This window comes from Typopeltis vanoorti, chromosome 9, assembly GCF_054136105.1.
Source record: "Typopeltis vanoorti isolate ZY-2024b chromosome 9, IOZ_Tvanoo_1.0, whole genome shotgun sequence".
Lineage (NCBI taxonomy): Eukaryota > Metazoa > Arthropoda > Arachnida > Uropygi > Thelyphonidae > Typopeltis > Typopeltis vanoorti.
In genome coordinates this window covers 88,887,322-88,910,692 of record NC_143557.1, presented here as the reverse complement: position 1 = coordinate 88,910,692, position 23,371 = coordinate 88,887,322, and the positions used below count along the sequence as shown (strand labels likewise).

The window sequence follows — 23,371 nt, the reverse complement described above, 5'->3', positions numbered from 1 at the left end:
TACAATTTAGAAACACATATTACATTTATTGACTTTGAAAAAGCATTTGACAAAGTTAAAAGAAGCATTTTATTTAACATATTAAAAGAAAGACAAATATCAAATAATATCATAAAAGCTATAAGTATATATGAAAATAATTAAATACAAATAAGATTAAATCATGAGCTATCATACTGTATATGAGAGAGAGATAAATCAAGGAGTCCGACAGAGATGTCGCCTCTCAGTAACTCTTTTTAATATTTACCTAAATGAAATAATAATAAAAGGGAATACATTTTCCATCAAGGTATTAAGCTTTCTCCTACTGTGAACTTAAACACTCTCCTTTTTGCCGATGACCAAATAATAATTACAAATTCTGAAAATAACTTACAGAAAGCTATTTTAAATATAAATGAGATAGCCGAGATTATGGTATGATAATATCAACAGAAAAATCAAAAACTATGGTCTTTAAAGGACAAGATCCAGTAAGACCTAAAATAGTAATAGAGAACAAGATTTTAGAACAGGTGAATTCATTTAACTACCTAGGTTGTATGATTACATATGAAAATGAAAAAGATGTAAACCTAAAACTTGCAAAATACTTAAAAATAACAGGTGGGATTAACTTTATATTTAAACCAAACCTAGTTCAAAAACAAACCAGACTAAAAGTATACAATACATTAGCCCTACCAGCCCTAATGTATGGAAGTGAAATCTGGACAATAAAACAAAAAAAGACAAAGATTAATAACAGATGAAATGAAGGTTATGAGAAAAACTGCAAAGTATACCCTATTTGATCACAAAAGAAATGAAGAGATTATGAAAGAATTAAACCAGGAATCAGTAATAGAAAAAAATTAAAAATATATAAACATAAATGGATGGAGCATGTTCAAAGAATGAAAACAGAAAGATTACGAAAACAAGCCATTAGGAAAAAGAAAACCAGGACGTCCTCTTGAAAGATTCAATGATGACTTCTAAGGCAGGAACAGGCCACTCTAGGCCTAAATCCTTGATAGGCATGATGATGGTGATTCAACGGCCGAGAGCCTCTTTTACGAGGAGGTACGGCACCACCTCAATCACCCCTATTTTTATCCGGGCTCGGGACTGGCATAGCTGACAATTCAGACCTATGGCTGGAGGGATTGTCTTAAGTATTCCTGAATGTATCCGTGTGCGTTCACGGGCCGGTTTGCCTGCTTGCGGGATGAAAAACCCTGCTGTCCACCCTAACTTAGCTATGACTGAGGAAGATCCTTAAGCTCCTCACGTCGTCGACGGGAATCGAACCTAGGACACTCCTTTCCCAGGCATATGGTTGCGAAGCGCATAGCCACTAGGCTAACCGCGCGGACTATGATGATGATGATTGCAAATAAGCACTATAACCAATATTTTGTTCAGAACCTTTCTAATCTTAATTATTGCTGGATGTCTTTGACATATACATTAGGACTTTTTTATGGTATTATTTCTCCATTTAATTTCTTTTAATTATCATTGTTTGAGATTAATGTTCCAGAATTTTTAATATACTTTAAAATATACCAAAAATATAAGGTTGGAAGGGTCAATAAACGAAATGCGGTCAGCAGTTAAGGTATTTTTAAAAGATACAAATTAAGTTTTTTTTTGCTGCAAAATCGTAGAAATTGGAATCAATCACCGTATTGATTTTGACTTAACACACTAGAAAACTATATTGGTTAGCCACTGCATTATAATACAAGCCAAGGAAATATACATAAACTTTGATATCATCGCGTGGACGAAATCCAAAATTTACAACCAGGAGTAGCGAATACCATAGGTTGATAATTTTTATTGCAAAATTTGAACATGAGTTGCACAAGTTTATCGCCAGGAACAACATAATTCATATGTAATATGTTGTTTATGCTCATTAATGCTGTTATTGTTGTATTAGCTTGTAATAGCTTGCTGCGTTTTATCTTATAATGGTAGCAATTAATAGTCAATAAACAGTTGTTAATTGCTCTTTTTTTTTTTTTTTTTCTTTTCATTTCATGATGTGATGAAGAGATATTTCAAAGTGGACATCTGAAAAAATTTTTAAACTCGTTATAGAGAGTTGAGAGTCTCCATAGCTCAGTCGGTATAGACTAGCCCTTTGGTTGGAAAGACCCGGATTCGAATCCTGTCTATAACCCGAGGAACTGTTATCAGGTCTTTTCAATGAAATTTTGAGTTAGCCGGTTTCACGGGGGTAGGGGATTTGGAAACTAGCTTTTCATCCCTCAGAACAGGCATCTCAGCCTTGTGAACACAGTTCTAGTCATAAATACTTGCCCTTAGTGGATGCAGTAAAGGAGTGACGTGCCGGCTGCATTAATTCGTCATGATCCTTGATCAAGGAACTCTACCTGTCCTAAGGGACAGTTGGGCTGAAGAAGAAGATATAGAAAGTATTGCTTCCAAATGTTTAAATCGTGCATTTTTCAGAGTAAGGAGTTGCATATCTTGGAAGGGAAAAGGTAAAAGCACTTGCGACCAGAATATCCATAATGATTTTACTTATTTTTTCCCCCCTTTTCCATTTGTTTGCATATTTCTAGGTTCTCCTTCCTTGGTTTTTATGATCTTTACTACTGTTTATATACATTGCTTTTTGTCGTTTTAATCTTTGAATCCTCTTAATCATTACTCGTTGTTAAAATCATTGTGTATTTATTCTGACAGTAAACTATAGCAGAGCATAGACTGAATTACACGAACCGATACAGGTGACACTGAAAGAGATGTGCATATGTGTCTTTTGAACTTGCCGTTTATTTCCGGTGAAGATATTTCTTGCGCTAATAAAAAGAAAACCACATCGTCATTAGAATCGATAAACGATTATCAACACTCTCCTCAGAAAGTAAGACATTAGACTGTCTTCAGAATTCTTGAATAACCTTGAAAGTTCTGTTTTCTCCCTTACTCATTCTATTCTTTATCTCATTCCGTTTCTCAAATAAGTGAGCTTCAAAATATCTTCCTTCAACGCAAATGTCGATATTTTTTATATTACTCACCACAGGTAAGTTTTTCCCGATTTCAATTTCACTAATACTGAATCGTCTTATTTCTTACTACAACAAAACCAAATCAAACAAAACTTTTCTATTCAGAAATACACTAACTTTAGATAAGAACAAATTTCTATTCTTTGAATAGCATTAATCTCAACCTTTTCATAGCATGAATAAAAATCTGTAACTTCCTCAGCATTCATAAAAAATTAAGTTTTTATTTTGCGTCAAGCAGTTTTTCACTTACAAAAAAAAGTATTAACTGTAAACCATGGAAATTCGTTCCATCATGGAATCTTGCTCCTCCTACATTTGGGGGAACTCTTAAAACTTTCTTAAAATCCGTTCAGAAGGCAGCCGATTGCTTAATTAGTAAATTTTCTCATCTCGCTGATTCACTTCACTTTTAAGACACACCCACACCCACCCACCCACCCACCCACCCACCCACACACATAATGCCATTTCACAAAATAGGATTTAAATATATTTTTGTCACTTTATTCCAATCTTGTTTAAACCCACCAGTGAAGTAATGGAAAATCATTAAAGACATAATGAATGAGGAAGATGGATAATATTTTGTTTTAACTAATTCAATAAATAATATTTATTAATATTTTGAAAATGGCAATACATTATAAATGCATTTCCAAATTATGTAAAATAATATTCGTTGTAGTTGTACAGTTAAGTATACTTGAGTTGTATGTTCAGATACTTGAGTTGTATTTGTATGTACTCCTTACTAACTTTAGTTCAAAATGTATTAAATTAAATATGCATTAAACTATTTAAGCTTCGGAAACAATATCTTTGTGTACAAGTACAAAGAAATCCACGTACTTTGTATTATTCCTTTATCGCTAATCTTTGTTTTCTTTTTCTTTCGAGAAATGCGAATCAAACATACAAACCAAGTGATAGAAATAAACTGATTACGGTTTCATGTTGCAATATTATTATTATTATTATTAAGAGAGACTACCAGGTAGTCAAAGACTCATCGAGGGAAGAAAAATCTAGGAAGAAACCTATGGAAGAAAAATCTAGCCATCCTTGGAAGCAGTCATGTCATTTCCCCACCCTCCATAAAATGAAAAATTCCATCAACTGAAATCATGTAAGACCCTTTCAGAAGTTTGTAAGTCGCAATCATATCACCCCTCTTTCTCCTGTTTGCTAGTGTCTACAGTCTACAAATTCTCAATCTGTCTTCATAATCAGTATTCCACAATCCTGATATCATGTTTAACACTCTCCTTTGCACACTCTCTCCACTATATCAGAATCACAATGGAGACCAGGAGATCAGACCTGCGCACAATAATTCAAGTGAGGTCATCAAGGCCTTGTAAAGTGGCAAAATGACATCCTTATCTTTACATGTGAACGTTTTTCAGCATTGCAATTATCTTTTGAGTTGTATTTGCAATTTTTGTTACATGGCCCCTCAACTTCAACTTCCTATCTATTTACACTCCAAGATCTCTAGCCTGATCAATTTCTTCTAGCATAATCCCACCAATAGGGGAAATATGCATAATCCCACCACTAGAGGAAATATAAAATGTAATCTCTTCTCTTGATCCTTCCCGCATTGCGAATCCTTCCGCTACGTCACTGAAATCTATCATCTGTGACATCAAATTACACACTTATTAAAATAATTTTTCTCCATCTTCCTTGAAAATTCTCACACACTACCGTTTGTTTTTTATATGTATTGCCTAAAAACTATTACGAATGTCCAAATCTAGTGTTTTATTCTTTTTCTGTAGCTTCAACACATCTAGTTGGTTTTCATAGGTTCCGCAACATTGTTGTATAGGATTCTTCCAGTAATGAGTCAGTTGAAGGTCTAAATAAAGTTAGATCTTAAAAAAACGCATATGCAGCGGCTACTCAATGCCCCTCACACTTCAACTCCAAACTCAGAGAACAAATTTTTCTTCCTCTTCGTTCATTCCCTTTACTGCTGTCCTTTGAAACAGTTTCATCGCTCATATAGGTCTTCAAATCCAATGTTACAACTTTCTTCTTTCTTTTCAGTATTCTACCCATCCACGATACTAATGTACTGTACTGTACTGATGAACAACCGTTCGTGTGTGCGTGTGTGACTATGCTAAAACCATAGAAAACATTTTTGGTAGCAGACTTCACCTTGAACGCAAGTTTTATTGAAAACAGTTTAGATACTAGACCCACATGCACACCCTTCCTATTGCAATCGTCGTGCTGTAATGCTCTCTATCACTACAGTTATGATCTATGTTTTCGATCTTTGCACAACGGCACTTTTACATGATGTTCGTAGGAGACAGTCTGGACTTATGAGTACCACCGCCACGAATCATATCCATCAAAAATTTGTTTTTTGTTTTCTTCTTCCATCGCATTTAAACAGTAACTAGGACTGTCTAAAGGATATTGAGAATCAGGTTAACCTCGCGTCACACATTTTTAGAGGTTTTGCAGCAGACCTCACTGGAAAAGAAAGAAAAAAAGTATATATATAATTATTTTAATGTTTTAATTTTTAGGAGTTCTATAAAAATAATTTTCCTGCAGTTCGGATACCTTACTGCTAGTCCTACTGCATCTAGTCCTGTTCTTTCGATATTCCCCCATATAATTTATGCAAGGTAGCCATGTGTGATTTTGTTTCATAACGCGAAATTAACGACAGACTCTGGATGTTGCTGATAGAACTCTACTAGGCTTCGTTTGATTGAGATCACTAATTTTTCAATGTCATAAGTTGTTCCAACGATTGATTTTAAATGTCTCAGAATATGGCCGACTTATCCAGAGTATATTCTCGTTCTTATTACACATCTCATGAAATGTTTGGATCAGTTTCTCAGTTCGGCTTTCGATCTGTGTGTTGTTAGGCTATTTATAATTTCTTGCTCTTATATAATCAGTATCTTCCTCGCGACCTTCTAATTTACCTACTCTGTCTGTGGTTGAAATATTCCAAATGTAGGTTGGAAGATAATATACATGACAACTGTAAACTATTTCTGATCTGAACAAGTGCTGTTGTTCTCCTTGTGTAGAGGCTTAAGTGTTGTGAGGACATTATGTTTATGTTGGAGGTTTAATGGATTTTTTACAACACTCAAAAAGAATTAAAATAGAATTTAATACTTCCTATATTTCGCCCTAGTCACTAGGACATCTACGGGGATTACAAAAAAACAATTAATGTAACATGCACACAAAAACTTACAATACTAAGCCCAACCACGTGGGTGACACTAATGTCCTATCTAGGTGGAGCACCCTCTAAGGGCGGTAGTAGGTGGCCTGGAATGTAAGGTGGGACCTCTGGTGATGAGTGTTTCCCAAATCTTCGGAAGCTTAATGCAGCCGTATTTATTAAGATTTGGTTGGTTTCTGAGAGCTGCTGCTGCTTCTAAGAAAAGTCTCTCTTTCTTGAATTTGCTGTGGTGGAGCATGGTGGTTTCTTCCATGATACTCTGTGGGTGGTGTCCAACACATGGTCAGCCATGGAAGAAAACCACCATGCTCCACCACAGCAAATTCAAGAAACAGAGACTTTTCTTAGAAGCAGCAGCAGCTCTCAGAAACCAACCAAATCTTAATAAATACGGTTGCATTAAGCTTCCGAAGATTTGGGAAACACTCATCACCAGAGGTCCCACCTTACATTCCAGGCCACCTACTACCGCCCTTAGAGGGCGCTCCACCTAGATAGGACTTTAGTGTCACCCACGTGGTTGGGCTTAGTATTGTAAGTTTTTGTGTGCATGTTACATTAATTGTTTTTTGTAATCCCCGTAGATGTCTTAGTGACTAGGACGAAATATAGGAAGTATTAAATTCTATTTTAATTCTTTTTGAGTGTTGTAAAAAAACCATTAAACCTCCAACATAATGCTGTTGTTCTGTTGCAGGAAGAACCAAAAATTAAAAAGGAAACAGTTTCTAGGAAATTGCAAACCTCGCTTTCTGTTTGAACATTTTCTTTCTACGACGATGACGACGACCATTTATTCATTTAACAGAGTTCATAGTCAAAGAGTAGCAAGAAACATGAAATAGAATAATGAACTCTTTGACTGGCAAATGAGTCCCATTCGGGCCTTATCCAAAGGCCTAGGAATCGACTAGATATCGTCATACAATGTGAGATGTCCCCAAAAGTTATCTTGATATTGCTCCTAGCACTCCAATGACAACTGGAATTGTTGTTTTCTTACTCCAAAGTCGTTGAATTTCAATCTCCAGATCCTTATACTTGGTTAGTTTTTCATGCACTTTTTCTTCTAGTCTACTGTCCCCTGGTATTACCACATCAATAAACTGCACATGTTGTTCGACTACAGTGATGCCTGGCATATTATGTTCACGATGTCTATCTATCTGAATTTTAAAGTCCCATAATATCTTGGAATTTTCATTTTCAATAACTTTTTCAACTATGTTCCCAAGGGGTTTTGCAAGTTGAGAAACCATATTTCCCACTCATGAACTCTTTCTTTATAGTCTATATGGGCAATCTTGCTGCAAACTAATTAGATGGTCCACTGTCTCTTCTTATCTCTGCACAGTTGGCATTTGCTATCTTTACAAATCTTTTTAATCTTCGATAATAATAATAATAATAAGAAGAAGAAGAAGAATAAATAATAATAATAATTATTATATATAAAATTATATATAATTATAATTAATATAATTATTATTATTATTAATTTCTACTGGATACTTAAATCCATTTTGAATGAAAACGTGATGCCCATGAATTATCAAAATTCATGCTTATATCTGGATAGCACATGTAACTACTACCAAAATGTGTTCGAGATCGGTTTTATGTTGTTTTAATTTTATGTTTATGCTTTATTATAAATTGATTGTGTTATATTCATATTTTAAAGAAAACACCAAACTATTTCAAAATTCATCCATGAAAACCGTTATTGAACAAGTATCTGCAAAAACGAAATATAATAATTTGTCTGACAATATTCATTACAACAGAAAGCAATTCGAGTTGCAATTATCCAAGCCAATGGCGAAGTTTAGTTACGTTAAGGCTGATTCTTTGCAAAAGATGCCTTTTTTTTTTTAGGGGGGGGGGGGTTTCTTGTAGTATACCGCGATACTTGCAGGCACTCAAGCTCACGACACCTGCCCAGAATGGTTTTAGTAACCATAATTTTAGGATAAGGTAGTCTTATGCCTTAGCACGTATTTTTAAGCACATAACTTGTTTTGTTTGAACTGCGAACTCTCTCTTTCCCAAAAGTATACATTTATAAATAATTTCTTCCACTGAAGTAAATTATCAAATGAGAAACTACATAGTAAGCTTAAACTGAGTTTCAGATATTAAGATTTATATTTCTGATATCATTATCATTATATACAATGTCATATATAAAATATACAAAACAGTGAGCTTAGGATGCCCCTTCCCCTATTCCTGAAATTCTTACAAGCTCAAAAAAGAATAAGTAAATAGATAATTTTTATCGAATTGAAAAAATTCGAGAAAATTACAGCATTGCAAATGTGTTTTGAGATTTAAAGCTCATGTGTCCATTGCGCGTTTGAACACTGTCGGAGTGATACGAAAGATGATCAGAGATAAGTTCTAAGAATACAAAATCTCGAACAGATCTTTTTTTTTTTTTTTTTTTTTTGGAAATTAAATCACATACTAGTTATCCTCCACAGTACAATACTTCCATTGTTCGGCGCATCCAGATCTGGTAACCTGTTTGGGAATAGCTTGCGGCTGCTGTATGGTGTTCAGTTAACATATGTGAGTTCCGCCTGAAAATTGTTTCTCCTTCTGGAATTCTCCAGGGAAAAAAAAAAAAAGTGCATTTCACAAAATCTAGCGAGAATGGATTGGGGAAAGCACAGAAATGTTTTATTTATCAAAAAATTCCCGGACACTTAGGATTTCATAGCTTTGCGATTAGTAAACAATACAATGACTTCATAAACTTAGTTGCATTATCCTAATTCAGAAACAACCCAACATAACAATTTCATGGTTTGGTACAGAAACCAGGTGTCGGAAGACTTCATGAGGCTGTTTCCGACTAACTTCATCTCAAAAGCATTGGAGAATGGCTCTCTCGATAATCTAATTCATGATCCCTTCGAAAAGAAATTCTTGATCAGCCAAACCTTTTTTGCATTTAGATGGTCAAGTGTCGACTCAAAAATTTGATCACTCAAATATTGTGAAAAGACTTGCATTGTTTCTCCGAATACTTGATGTTGTATTTCATATGTTTTCTCTGGTTGTCTTTTCAAATTTGCAGTATACTTCGTTGCACGCAGTTGCTCCTTCATACATCTATTTCGCAATACAACGAAGCTTCATGCATACATGAAAAAAAAAAAAAAATGCTGCTCTCAGTTATAATAATAAAACAACAAATGCAGGCACAGTTTCTACGACTTTTTAATATATGCAAAATATTACAAACTGTTTACAGAAAAGAGAAATAAATTGACACATGCTTTCCTAAAGGATCAGAAAACTGAGGCATACGAAAACCACAGTTATTGTGAGATTTTAAAATGACAATTAAAAAAGGTAAGATGATTGAAATTATCGATGAACTGTTAATAAATATCTGGAGATTGACGGATGTTTTCTATATTACAAGAGTATTAAAAAAGCACAACTCAGAATATTATAAATTGATCACAGAATTTTTTGGCACATGATATTTCGAGAGGGTGCCTGTGTGTGTCACGACAAACTGTATTAAATGTTTATATCAGCTTGTATGAAGCAGTAAATGGTCAGTGCAAATAAACATACATGCACAAATAGAAAATAATATAAATTCTTTAAAAAAATACATACATAATTTTATGCAATTTATGAATAGTACTATATAAATATACTAAATCAACATAAATTAAAAGAAATTTGTTTTTTGAAAATTAGAGATATTTGTGCTTCAGTGCTTCATTTATGCAGTTGAAAAATTGAGTTGATTATGAATCAATAGGAAAACAAATAAGATAAAAAAATAATGAGGAGGATTATTAAAGAAGCGGTGATATATTATAAAAAATGAATAAAATCAATGTTGATAGGTATTTAAGCTTATAAAAGCACATACGAGGAGTGGCACCATTGCGAGAGAGAGTTGATGGCCTCACTGCACTATTCGTAAAACAACAGGGAGACAAAAAAAAAAGTATTGGAATCAAGTAGATTGGATTGACGAGAGTTATTGAATTATCAAACACCAGAGGGTTTAAAAATAAAGCGCGAAAACCAAAATTGAGGACATAATAGTGTTATTTAAACAATTACACATTTAATTTTTTTCTAATTAAAAATCTCAACAAAAACCCCGGGAAAAAGGCAAAGGAGGGAATTTCTCCTTTTGTCTAAAATTTATCCTACTAATTTCCACTGATCTCAGAAAAAATTGTCTTAATTTCACGATAGAACTTAAAAATTGTTACAATTGGGAATACTTCAGATAAATACGAATTGCTGAATACTCAAAACTATTTGTGTTAATTTAAATGTATTCCATTTGTGACTTCGAAAGAATTCATTAATATGCAGCTTGATTTGGGACGATGTGACAGTGCACTTAGAATAATAAACGCAATTAGGCTAGAAATTTCCGTCCCTTCTAGGTATTTTATGGATGGCAATCCATACCTTCCCATAGTTTAGCATTACTCTGAAACATGCCAACTTTTTACCAGTCGGGTTGCATTGGAAAGGAGATGTACAAGGATGTGGAGCATCAGAAGTGCATTAGACACGCTAGTCTATTTTTAGCTGTTCAAATAAATCTATCTTAATCCTCCACGTGTTGCAGCAAAGTCCACATGAGTCTTAAAGTATGCACCACTGAGGGACGCACATTGCACACTGGCTGCATCAGGTTATGCAGAAGAGAGCGAACACAAATCACAACTGGAAGATATAATGGAAACCATTAAGAGAAGTGACCCCAGCCAGTCACACCATAAAAACCTGAAATTTATCAGAAGTTTAGTTGCTACCGTTAAGAGATAGGCACCCTCGACGACAGCGGGACCGGTTTGATATTTTATACAGCTGTCACCGTGTTCCAGATTAATAAGTTCCTCGAAGGACACACACACACACACACACACACACACACACATACAAAAAAAAAAAAAAAGTTCCTTCTATGAACTACTTTGGTTGATGACCGAAGAAGGAAGGGGGAAGAAGAGAGTGGACAACTTAATGATGGATATTGATATTTATGGTCCTTGCACCTGCATATCAAATACACATAGGAGTAACAATGAATTTTTTAATTCGACAGCGCAATGCTGACAATTTTTTTCTTTCTGGTTTGCATTAATTTTTCTGTGAATTAATTAAATTTTGGCTATCGTTGATTGTTTCCATTTGATATATCAAATGCACTAGGAAAAGCAAGCGATTTGTCTTCTTACCATACAGTTTTCCGATATAAGCACCCCGCAATAAATTATTAATCTCGCTTCCCGTTATAGGCAGTTAGTATTTCTGGAGTGGTCATAAGTCTTGACAAAGTCGGTTAGGGGTCAGGATTTAAAAGGTGTACATATATATGTTTGTGAAATGTTATAGGGGACATCAGTCTTTGTTAAAAGTATATCTTATTTTGCTAATCTGCTTACATTTTATAATAAAGTGATTACTGAGCAAGATACATGCGATAACTAGACAGTGAAATTAGAACTCTGTAAAGCCTTTGATAGAATATATCACTAGAGTGACGGGTAATGGATAGAGAGCTAGTGACATGGGTAAAACTAGCTTTGATAGATACATAGATTGGTGTATGAAGAAAAAGAATCAAACGTTGACAAACAGGGGTATCATCATCTGATTTAGTCTACTGCTATTTAATTTGTATAAAGGAGATATATAGTCGCTTGCTGAGATGCAAAGTTAGCAAAAGCGATAAGAAATGACTGACACCGTATCACTTTAAGATGACTTGAATAGAACAGTAATGTGGACAGAGGCGAATGACTGGTGTTGATAAGTGGAATGCTTCTCACTTTGGATTGAAAAGGTTGCAGATTATGTATCATATTAGTGAGACAACTGGTGTGATAGACAGGAAGTTGAAGTTTAGGGAAAGACATATTGCAAATGTGACAAAATCTCAAAGAAAGTTGAGCACACTGATGAGTAGAAATAAAGAAATGTCATTACTTTTTATAAGGCCTGAATCTTAGTGGGTCTGGACTGCAGATGAACTCGGATTAAGACTTTGGACACCGATTGTCGCCTGTGCTACTGAGAGATGTAAGAAAAAACAGGGGAGAAGCGGATAACCAAATGATATAATGACTGAAATATTGAATATGGTGTTAGAGGAGTGCAAGTTCTATAGGTTAGCGAATAAGAGAAAAGACGGGTATACTACAGATATATAAGTTGATAAAGGGATTCTATATTATTTGATGCAATGGAGTTTTTTTCAGTATATGGTTGTTTTTCTTTTTCATGGTGAGATGTGAGTGGAATATATTGTCTCAGAAAGTGATGAGTTCATTGACAGTGAATGACTATGAGGAAAGTATGGTATCATTGTATAAGCTATCATAAGCTTTCTGCAATTCCGTTTAGGAACTTTATAGAGGCACCGATTAATTATAATGATAATTTGATGTCTTCATAAAAAAAAGTTGCAGATCCCAGTTGTAATATGATTGAAATTAGGGATAGCGATTATCCGGAACACATCGGATTTGATTATTTTGCAAGGAAATTTGTAATTATGCTATGATGACTACATGATAGTCATACATTTCTAAAATTGCAGGTTATATTCAAATTTCATAAAATTAATTAAAAGTTTTTAGAATTTTTATTTAAAAATTGTAATCAAAATTTTAACTAAAATAATTTAATAATATTGATATTATTGATATTTCTCTAAAGAGAAATACGTATCAATGATCGTTCGTTTAGAAATAAAAATAATATTGTTTTTATGAATCTTTAGAACGTGGATTTTTTCTTCTTCAAATATGTTTATTTAAGAACTTTAGATCGATAAAAATTTAATTAGAATAAGGGTTCGCTGACTATTAAATTTTGAGAGCAGCTGCAATAGACAATTATTTCAGTTTTTTTGGCGAGAAATAAATTTAAAAAAATCGTTAAATTTTTCATCTCTGTTAAGATACACGAGATCATCACTGAATGGTAATGATTAATATATAAGTTAGAACTATAGATATAAAACCATCATGATAATTATTATCGTTATGTGTATATTGCAAGAAGTTTTCACACTTAGCGATGTTTGAAGTCAGAAGAGGGGTAATCTCCCATTCTACTTCATATTACAAAGTTAAAAATAAAAAGCAAAAAAACAAGAACATAGCAAATTTACTCAAATACAATCCCCATATTAATTTATTTTAATTGATATCTTATTTATAAGTAAGCAATAATTATGGATAACGATGTCCGCAATACCATATTTTGATATCATAAGATAAAACTGTTTTAATCATTTTTACAAGTTGGTAAGTTGGTGCCCTGTTTCTAACCTGCAGAAATTCAAAATGCTTCGAAATCAAGTAAACGCATTGATTTCTTTGTGACATCACATTGTTTTAGATATATCTCACTCTCGCAAAATATCATATTCTTCTCATATTCTCTCTCCCTAAAGAATAACTTAGCATTTTTTTTAATTTATTTTAAAAATACATTAAAACAGCATAAAAAATAATATAACATGATTAATGTGTTCACACACACAAATAAATAATGCTGCTTGCTTTCAGCATGTTCAGCTTATTGAACCTCTTGGAGAAAGAATTCTTTTTAAAATATTTACTTAGTTAAATTACTCGCTTTCCATTTGAAGTGTTCAGTTCGGATAAAATGCAAGTTAGAACTGAAACGATTGCTGCTATTCTAGTTACTAACCGCTAATAAATATTTATAATGAAAATTTTACGACGTTGATTCACCAGTTTCCATCTTAAAATATCATATTGATCACGTGTATTCGATGGAGCGAAAACGTTAGGCCTGTACTCTTCATTACATATTGAAATGAAAAATTCTGTAAGCGTTAATTAGTAGATAAGTCAAATACAAGAGTTTTCCTGTTGATCGTAAAACTATATGGATTTAGTAGCATGACGTCATTTCCTATACCACCAGTAACGTCTTTGCATTGTTGCGTCTTCTGCTAGGTCTACCAGCGATTGATAACGTTACTTTGGTTTGGAATATAATACGTTATTTCTTAAACAACAAGTATTTAAAGGTCATAAATATTCACTCTTAGGGTTATTAACCGACAGCGCGCCATTTATACTTTATATTTATGAGAACTTTATACTAACATAGCAGTAATAAGAACTGAGTGAAGTGGCATTTTAAGGGTTTCGCCATCGACGCACAGTCTTAAGTGATACATTTCTAGTAAAAGAGCAGCTGACTGACTGACTGACTATACTTGTTAAAGATGATCTCTTGGCCGCAACCAGTGCACATTACCCGAATTAGACACCGCTTTCATTCGCAAGCCATCACTTACCTAACCATCTTACAAAAGCAACTAACGAAGGTCAGCGAGATTCAACCAATCAATAGTGTCGACGGAGAGGGCAGCTGGTTACACAAGATATCGGAATGTCCTACCTGCTGATTGAGAAGTGACCGGCATAAGCAGCAGCAGCAGACGCAACGGCTGGATCCACCACAGTGGAGGGACTGAGACTCTGACGCGGCGTAGCCGGAGACACGGCTGTAGGGACGGGACGAGCTTCGGCACCGCGGGCTGCCATACGATTTGGCGCACAAGCAAGTGCTGGAAACAGACTGACAGACTGGAAGACCGTTACGGCCTCTTGGCTGCGGGCGGCCTCTCCTTAGGATCGTTCTAGGCGAAGTAAGGGTTAATCATAGCCGCGGGGAAGGAGGTAGCACGACGGCAGTGTGCCGGGGCGGACTGCATACGGCAGGCAGTGCGCCAGGCAGACAACAAGGCCTCGGGCCCTCGAGCAACTTTTTTTTTCTTTTTTTTTTTTTGATGGCGGAAACGTAGCTACGAGCGACGGTTCCAAGGCCGGCGAAAGCCCTGGTATCATCAGCCACTGCCTGAGGACACGAGATGCAATCGATCGATGGGCGTGCTCCTGTAGGCAGATCTCCAGCAGAGCCTTGGCGCACGTGTGCACGGTATAGCACCACCGCCCAGCTCCTGCAGATTGCTTCCATATGGCCAGTTTTTAGATCCCACTTCATCATGTTTGACCGCATCCTTTCACTGAAGGGGTTAACATCTCTCTCTCTCTCTCTCTCTCTCTCTCTCTCTCTCTCTCTCTCTCTTTCTTTCTCTCTCTCTCTCTGTGGCCTGCATCTTCTGCATCCCTTGGTAGTGCACACTTCCAGCTTCGTTTATTCACGCATGCGCATATATTCTTTTCTCTCGACTTTGGTTTGCTAGCTCTTGTCAAAGCCGTTTGCTAGGCATACAACTTAGGAATGCACACCGAGTCTCCAACGGAGGAGGAGGAGGAGGAGTAAATTTATGTCGCTGATAATGTACAAGTTTTTCAGGCAGTGAAACTAACCGCGTGTCTAATGACAAACTATTTACCTGACTATCGTATTAAAATAGTGCTTTGCTATTACTGATGGTCGCTGTACAGATAAGAAGCAATGAAATTGTAATTACTTACCAAAGTACCATGTTTTTTTTTTTGTTTTTTTTTTCCTGCTTTCACCGCGCTTCCTTTGCAATAATGGACTGCTGTTAGAGACACTAATGTTACAAAAACCTCTTCAGAACGAACTCCATTGGATTATATATCGAAAAAGGGCCATTCATCCTTTATGATATTCACTGTCTGTTTTTTTTTTTCTCTTTAAAAACAGAAACTAAACTTTGTTACCGTTTTTTTTAAAAATATTTCTGATCATATGAATAGTCATATATTGAGGTTTTAATTTTTGTGAAAACAGAATTTTAAACTATGTATATAAATATATAGGGGTGCTTAAGGGTCAAAGCTGTATAACTGAGAGGAGACCTCCACATAGCCTTTAAAGGAATGCGGAGAACCGACCAGGGCTTCTGACCAAATGTCCAATCCTCACCTTCTCGTGGTGCACCCTGTTGGGTATCTACTTTGATACTGAACGAACGAGGATGGGCTGGCAATTTGGGATTTAGCCGACCAAATTGTATTCTTATTGGTTAAACCAAAATAAAAAATTATGGTACAACATGACAAAATTTCATGCCGGCTGGGGCGTCGCCCGGTTAAACAAGGCCCCCGTTGTTTTCGCCAGGGAATCAGGGCGAACAGCGAAAAGTCAGCTACTGGAACAAATCTGAAAACAAACCCCAACTCAACATCACCAGAGTTAAAGATCGGTACTATCAACGTAAGAAGCCTGAATGGCAAAGAAATGGAGCTAGCTGAGGAATTAGATAAGTACCAGATCGACATAATAGGGGTGACTGAAACAAAAAAGACCAAAACTGGTGAGATCTTTCTGAGCAATAAATACAAAATGTTATATTCAGGCAATAACAATCAAGGAAAAGAAGGAGCAGCCATAGTATTCAACACAAAATACGAGGCTAATCTTCTTGAATGGCAGTCAGTCTCAAGTAGAGTAATGTGGGCAAATATGAGAATGGGGAACTGGACAATGAGACTTATTTGTGCCTATGGTCCCACAGAAGGTTCTACTAAGGTAGAAGTGGAGGAATTTTTTGAGGCTTTAGAAAAAGCAACTGACACAATGAAAAAGGAAAAGTTGGTCCTAGTTGGGGATCTAAATAGTAGAGTAGGAAATGATTGTGAGACATACAAAAATATTTTGGGAAAATTTGGAGAAAAGAGCAAAGCTAATAATAATGGCAAATATCTGTTGGATTTCTGCTCAGGACATGGACTGGTTATTACTAACACCATGTTCCAACATAAAAATGTGCACAAATTCACATGGAGAGAAGAGGCTAGGAATAAGAAAAGTCTCATTGACTATGTTATTGTTGATAGTGATGTTTTCTCCCGGGTGCAGGACACCAGAGTGTACAGAGGATTTGAAATTGGAAGTGATCACTATTTAGTCTTGAGCAGGATAAAATTGAATTTCATATTGAAAAGAATAACATGTAAGAAAGTTTTAAAGCGAATAAAAGTTGAGCAGCTCTCAGATGTAAACTGTAGACTAAAATACAGAAATATTATTGAAAAGAAAATGAAAGAGTTTGAGAACAGGAATTAAACCTTGGAGATTCAGTGGCAAACTCTGAAGGAAACATTGATTGATTCTGCCAGAGAGGCATGTGGTGAGGTTGTGTGCAAAGATAAAAAAATCAGAACTCCCTGGTGGACACAGGAAGTTAAATAGGCAGTGAAGGAAAAGAAGAAAGCATATCAAAAGTTCCTGGCAAATAAGTCAGCTTTTACTCTTACAGAATACAGAGACAAATGTAAGAAAGCTAAACAGTGTGTAAAACTAGCTAAACAAAAGTCATGGGAGGACTTTGGCAAGAATATAGAAAATAAATATCAAGAAGGTGGCAAAATATTCTGGAGGTTGTTGAAGAAGCTTAGGAATGGAGGAAAGAGTGCTGCAAAAGGAATTAGAGATGATAAAGGTGACATGAAAACAGGAGAAAAAGATATCCTTGAAGTATGGAGTAATTACTTTGAAAAACTGCTAAATGAAACAAGCAGTGATGACAGCACAGTGATAAAAAACACTAACCAGGCATGCAGTCAGGAATACATATCCATACTTGAAGTAGAAAAAGCCATCAAAGGCTTGAAATGTGGAAAGGCAGCAGGAGTAGATGATATTCGACCAGAAATGCTGAAGTATGGTGGTATGAGAGTCTTACAGTGGCTGCACTGCATAGTTCAGAAAGCCTGGACAGAGGGACGAATTCCCGATGATTGGAGTAGAGCTCTCATAGTACCCATATATAAAAAGGGAAATAAAACTGAATGTGAGAATTACAGAGGTATTTCCCTACTGAGTGTTCCTGGCAAGATCTATGCAAGTATACTTGAGAAACGGTTGAGAAGAATTGTGTAAGAAAAGCTTGGTGAAGAACAAGCTGGATTCAGGCCAAATAGAGGCTGTCAGGATCAGATCTTCACTTTACGACAAATAGTCGAGAAAGCATGGGAATATAACAAAGATCTGTATTTAAGTTTTGTAGATTTGGAAAAGGCATATGACAAGGTGCCAAGAGAGAAGCTATTCAATACGCTGCAGTTATATGGTGTCAATGGGGCATTATATCAAGCAATAATTAATCTTTATTTGAGTTGTGAGTCAGCAGTTAGAATTGAAGGAAGTACAGGAAGATGGTTTAATGTTAAATCTGGTGTGAGACAAGGATGTACATTATCCCCTCTGTTATTCATTATCTATATGGATCACATTATGAAGGAATGTGGTATTAAACCTGATATCAAAATTGGAGATGTTAATGTCAGCTCTTTGCTTTATGCGGATGATGTTATACTTCTAAATAAATCCGCTACAAGTCTACAAGATTCTCTGACTAAATTGAATAGCTGTTGTAATAGATATGGTATGAAGGTCAGCAATAAAAAGACAAAGACAATGCAAATAGGCAGAATCATTGAAAATGTCAACTGTGTTGTGAATGGAGAACCTGTGGAACAAGTAAAACATTTCAGCTACTTAGGCACAATTTTTACTGAAGATGGTAAACTAAATATAGAAATAGACAACAGAATCAGCAAAGCTGGTATGGTGGGAAGTCAATTGAATAAATTCATATGGAATAAGAGAGAAATTAGTCGCAACACTAAATTAGCTGTATACAAGACAGTGTTCAAACCAGTTTTAACTTATGGATCTGAGAGCTGGGTCAGAAGTAAAACACTTGACCAAAGACTAGAGACCGCAGATATGAGAGTCCTGAGAAAGATTAGAGGCGTGAACAGATGGCATCAATGGCAATATCATATTAAAAATGAGGATATTAGGAAAGAACTTGACATTGTCAGCATCCAGGAATGCGTTAGCAGAGCTAATCTCAGATGGTATGGTCACTTAAATAGAATGGGAGAGGAAAGATTAGCAAAACAAGTGTTCTCTGCCAGGTTGGCAGGAAAACGACCCAGAGGAAGACCAAGATATAGGTGGTTTGATACGGTACAAAGTGCCTTAGACGATAGAAATATAAGATCTGATAATGTTGGAGTCTTGACAAGTAACAGACTGATTTGGAGGAAAATTGTAGATAGGAAGTTAGTAATGATGTAATTTTTTCATGTAGTACTGTCATATCCTGTACACCCCTTGAGGGTACATGGCAGGAATTTGATGATGATGATGATGATGATATAAATATATATTCCTTCTCTTTCTCCATCTCTTGTTTTTTTCCTAGGCTAAATTAAGATCCTTTATCTGCCAATTATCCTTGGTTTCTGTAACCTTTATTTAGTAGGGACATTTAGTTTTGTGCACCTCGGAATATTTTATCTGTAAATTGCATATGTTCTTCATCGATCTGCACGGATGAAAAACTCAAGTTTCCAGGAGGAAGGAAAAACTCTGTCATCACCATATGAGACCTGCTAACTTACCTTCAGTTGAATGCCTTTATAAAGGTTCTTCACGTCCTACTCAGGATTTGTAAGTTCTCTTACGGCAGATCTCCGATATACCATTTACTCATTGCTTTTCAGCAATTTTGTGTTAATAAAACTAGTATTTATATACTAAAAAAAAACTATATATATATATATATATATATATATATATATATATCGTCACAATACATCCGTGAGAAAAACCCTGCACTTCCGTATGAGACCAGCTAACCCACCTTCAACTGCAAAAAATCCTGTTAACGGTTCTTCGCGTTATGGATGAAATTCCAGGTCTTTTCAATCAAAGGGCTCTGTCAAAACCAACTGTGCTACGGTGGTTACAATATTATAATCATGTATTAGTTGCCTACATAAGATGTGTTCTTTAAAGGGGGGGGAATCGGAATTTTTACTTTCTAGAATGTTTATTACTGCTATCTACCACTTTGTTCCCAAATAGTAAAATTTTTACAATGCAATGATGATCTTTGTCAAAATTATAATTTAAAAAATCTCTACTCTAGTGTAACTGATCTTTCGGCAGTGTGGTATACATCCTCCTTACGGGTAGTTTACACTCTTGGACCTTGTTTTGCCTAATGCCACACACACACACACACACACACACACACTACAATTTATATTCTGTATTTTGACTACATCTTTCCTGGTCGCTATGCAGATTTATGGGTATCCACCCATAAATCTGCCTCATTGGCCTCATTTATCATGTGATAATTTTCAGTCAAATGAGATACGGAATATGAATTCAAATGTTAATAACTCCAATCGCTACACCAAAGATTAGAGACAAACTAAACCTGTCAGAAATTAACTAAAATAAATAAATAAATAATAAGAATTTGTTATTATTATTATTATTATTATTATTATTATTATTATTATTATTATTATTATTATTATTATTGACACGAAACATTCACTGTAGACAGTACATATTACTATAACCAATTACAGCCAGGAACTACAAATAGCATTAACTAGACGCATTCAAAGGGCCTCACGAACTGCCATCGACCTTAGGTACTCGACAGTGGCCTATGGTATACTGATTAATGTTATGAATGAAGTCAAACACTGAACAGGAATCTGTTAGCCTTTGGAGCCAAGCACACAGCAGATAATATACAATTAAACCTCTCATATCATGTATTATTCAGTTCTGGTTACAAGCCAAGGATATCCAGCAACCTGTTGATGTAATATTTATGAGTTTGGTACCAGCAGTGAACTCAAGTTACTTATCATAGCAATAATGGTCACAAATTAGAAATCATAAATATTTTACTGTGAACTCGGACAAATTACATTTACGGGATTGTGGTAAGGCACTACTGATCATATGTTCTTAGTCTTATTCTTGAAACCTCACCACTCATTTCCGATTTGCTCTCTTAATTTCATGTTAGCAATTTGTTTTCCTAGTTTATGATTATGCATTTAGAAGTGTGTGCGTGCGTGCGTACGTGCGCGCGCTATGAAACTCTCGCAAGGCCTAAATTATATAGTCAGTAAATAATTAAGACACCCCCCCCCCAAGGAAATTGTGCACTCTGGCTAGCTTACATAGATTTGATTTTTCAACTTGGAAAAAGTTTAGAACTTTTTTCCAAGTTCTTTGTATGACACAAAGATTTTATTTTGTATGACACAAAGAAATAAAGTAATTTAGAAATCAGGAAATTATCATAATATACTTTTATGTGTTTGAAATTACACTTAAAATATATTTTAAATTTAAACTAGTTTTCTCGCCTTAGTTCTTGATACAGTTAGCAATCTGGAGTTAGCAGTAAGCATGCGACTGCCAGTACCGATCCTCTTCATATCCCTGCGCATAGTTCTGTGAGATATGGTCAGGAACAGCCTTTATTAAATGCTTCGGTCAATTGTTGCACACAGGAAGTTCTATTTGTCTGTACAGGCCTTCTTACACGACGGCAATCTCCTTCCTGATAGACTGTCTTGGGGCCACAGTTATGCATCTTTAAAAATGTGGATTAAAAGCAATGTGGATTATTTTTCCACTAATTAAACAGCCGGAATGTCTCACCTTTTGAGAAACCGGTCAGCTCTGTTGTTTTCAAAATCGTGGTTCCAGCCAGACTGGTAGCCACAAAAGCCATTTATTGAGACCCGAAAGATCGTTGTTTATCCCATTGTGATCAACACTATTGACGATTATCATCGTTCTAAGCAGATACTTTTATAGTGCAGGTACTTTTATAGTTTACTATATTCGGCATGAAACTCTCTGATTCCAATTGAGTTTCTTATTCGGTTTTAAAACAATGTGGGATTTAATATCCCTTTAATTTAATTAATCTGCATAAAGTTTTCTAATTCAGTGGCCAGTATGTATATATATATGTGTGTGTGTGTGCTGTTAAAATTAATAGACTGAACTATGTATTTAAAATTACTTCACTTAAAAAAACTGCTTTGTTTATTTATGGGCGAAAAAACAAAGTTTTAGGGATAATTTATCGTCTACCATTGAACTACCGTCCTATTGCTCTCATCTCATTGTTTTTAAAGCTAATGAAAAGATCTTCGACAGCTTCTTCGTAATGCGGAGAACTACTAACTAATCAAGATCAACAGAAAATATTTTTTGCTTACATAGAAAGGTTTGTAGAAAGCTGTATTGTTGCACTTGGCATTTCCAGGGCATTGGCCAGCACAGATTACCGCTCAGCAAATTTCCATCTTATGGTCTGCCTTCCATTGAGTTAATGCCTTGTAATGAGTTAACCCGTTTATTCTATGGTCGTTCGCTTTGTGTAACGGTGGATGGTGTTCTCTCATCAGATTTCTTAACAGCTGTTCCTCAGGGCTATTTATATCGTCTCTCATCTTCATTATATGCATCAATGACCTTCTTTTACTCATCTCACACCCTGTCCACAATTTTGCTAATGATAGCACACTTCATTCTTCTTACTTATATGATAAACCTGCAATGCTCTAACATCCCAAGCTTCAGGATCTCCGATTAGGTGCTCCAAACACTGATCCCATATTATCCTTCAGTGGGGTGATGATATTCTGGTCATCTTCATTGCTGACAAACATACAGTTCTGTATTTTATCTCTTTCCCTCTCTCTCTCTCTCTCTCTCTCTCACACACACACACACACACACACACACACACACACACACACACACACACACACACACACACACACACACACACACACACACACACACACACACACACACACACACACACACACACACACACACACACACACACACACACACACACACACACACACACACACACACACACACACACACACACACACACACACACACGCACGCACGCACGCAAAAACTTAGTGCATCTTCTCTAACCTTTGATAACAACACTCAGCTCAACAATCAGACTAGATCTCTCCTTCTCTTCTCGGAATGGCACTTTGCCTCCATCTTTTCCTAGTACAGACGCATCACATCTGTAGTTTCCTCAAATTCTGCTATATCTTTCTCGGTCAGGACGGTACCTTTCACCTACTAACTATGGACAATCCAAATCTGCTCAGCCTCAGAATACTGCTCTCACTTACTTAACATTCTGGATGTTGTCAAAAAGAGGAGGTAGTTCAATTATTCGACGATCCTGTCACAGACTTTCTCCACCCACTGTTTTACAGACAGTTTCCTCTATTTTTTTTTT

The 23,371-nt window shown here is 35.6% G+C and overlaps 1 protein-coding gene across 1 annotated transcript in view; it reads right to left on the bottom strand.

Annotated features, from left to right (window-relative positions):
- LOC150103233 (BTB/POZ domain-containing protein kctd15-like) overlaps positions 1–15,086 on the bottom strand; it is an 89,087-nt gene extending 74,001 nt beyond the window's left edge. Inside the window, exon 1 of the mRNA XM_090398192.1 lies at positions 14,713–15,086. Coding sequence (XP_090254318.1) covers positions 14,713–14,858 — 146 coding nt within the window. The 5' untranslated portion in view covers positions 14,859–15,086. The remainder of the gene's footprint in view (positions 1–14,712) is intronic.
- Between the last annotated feature and the right edge of the window lie 8,285 nt (positions 15,087–23,371).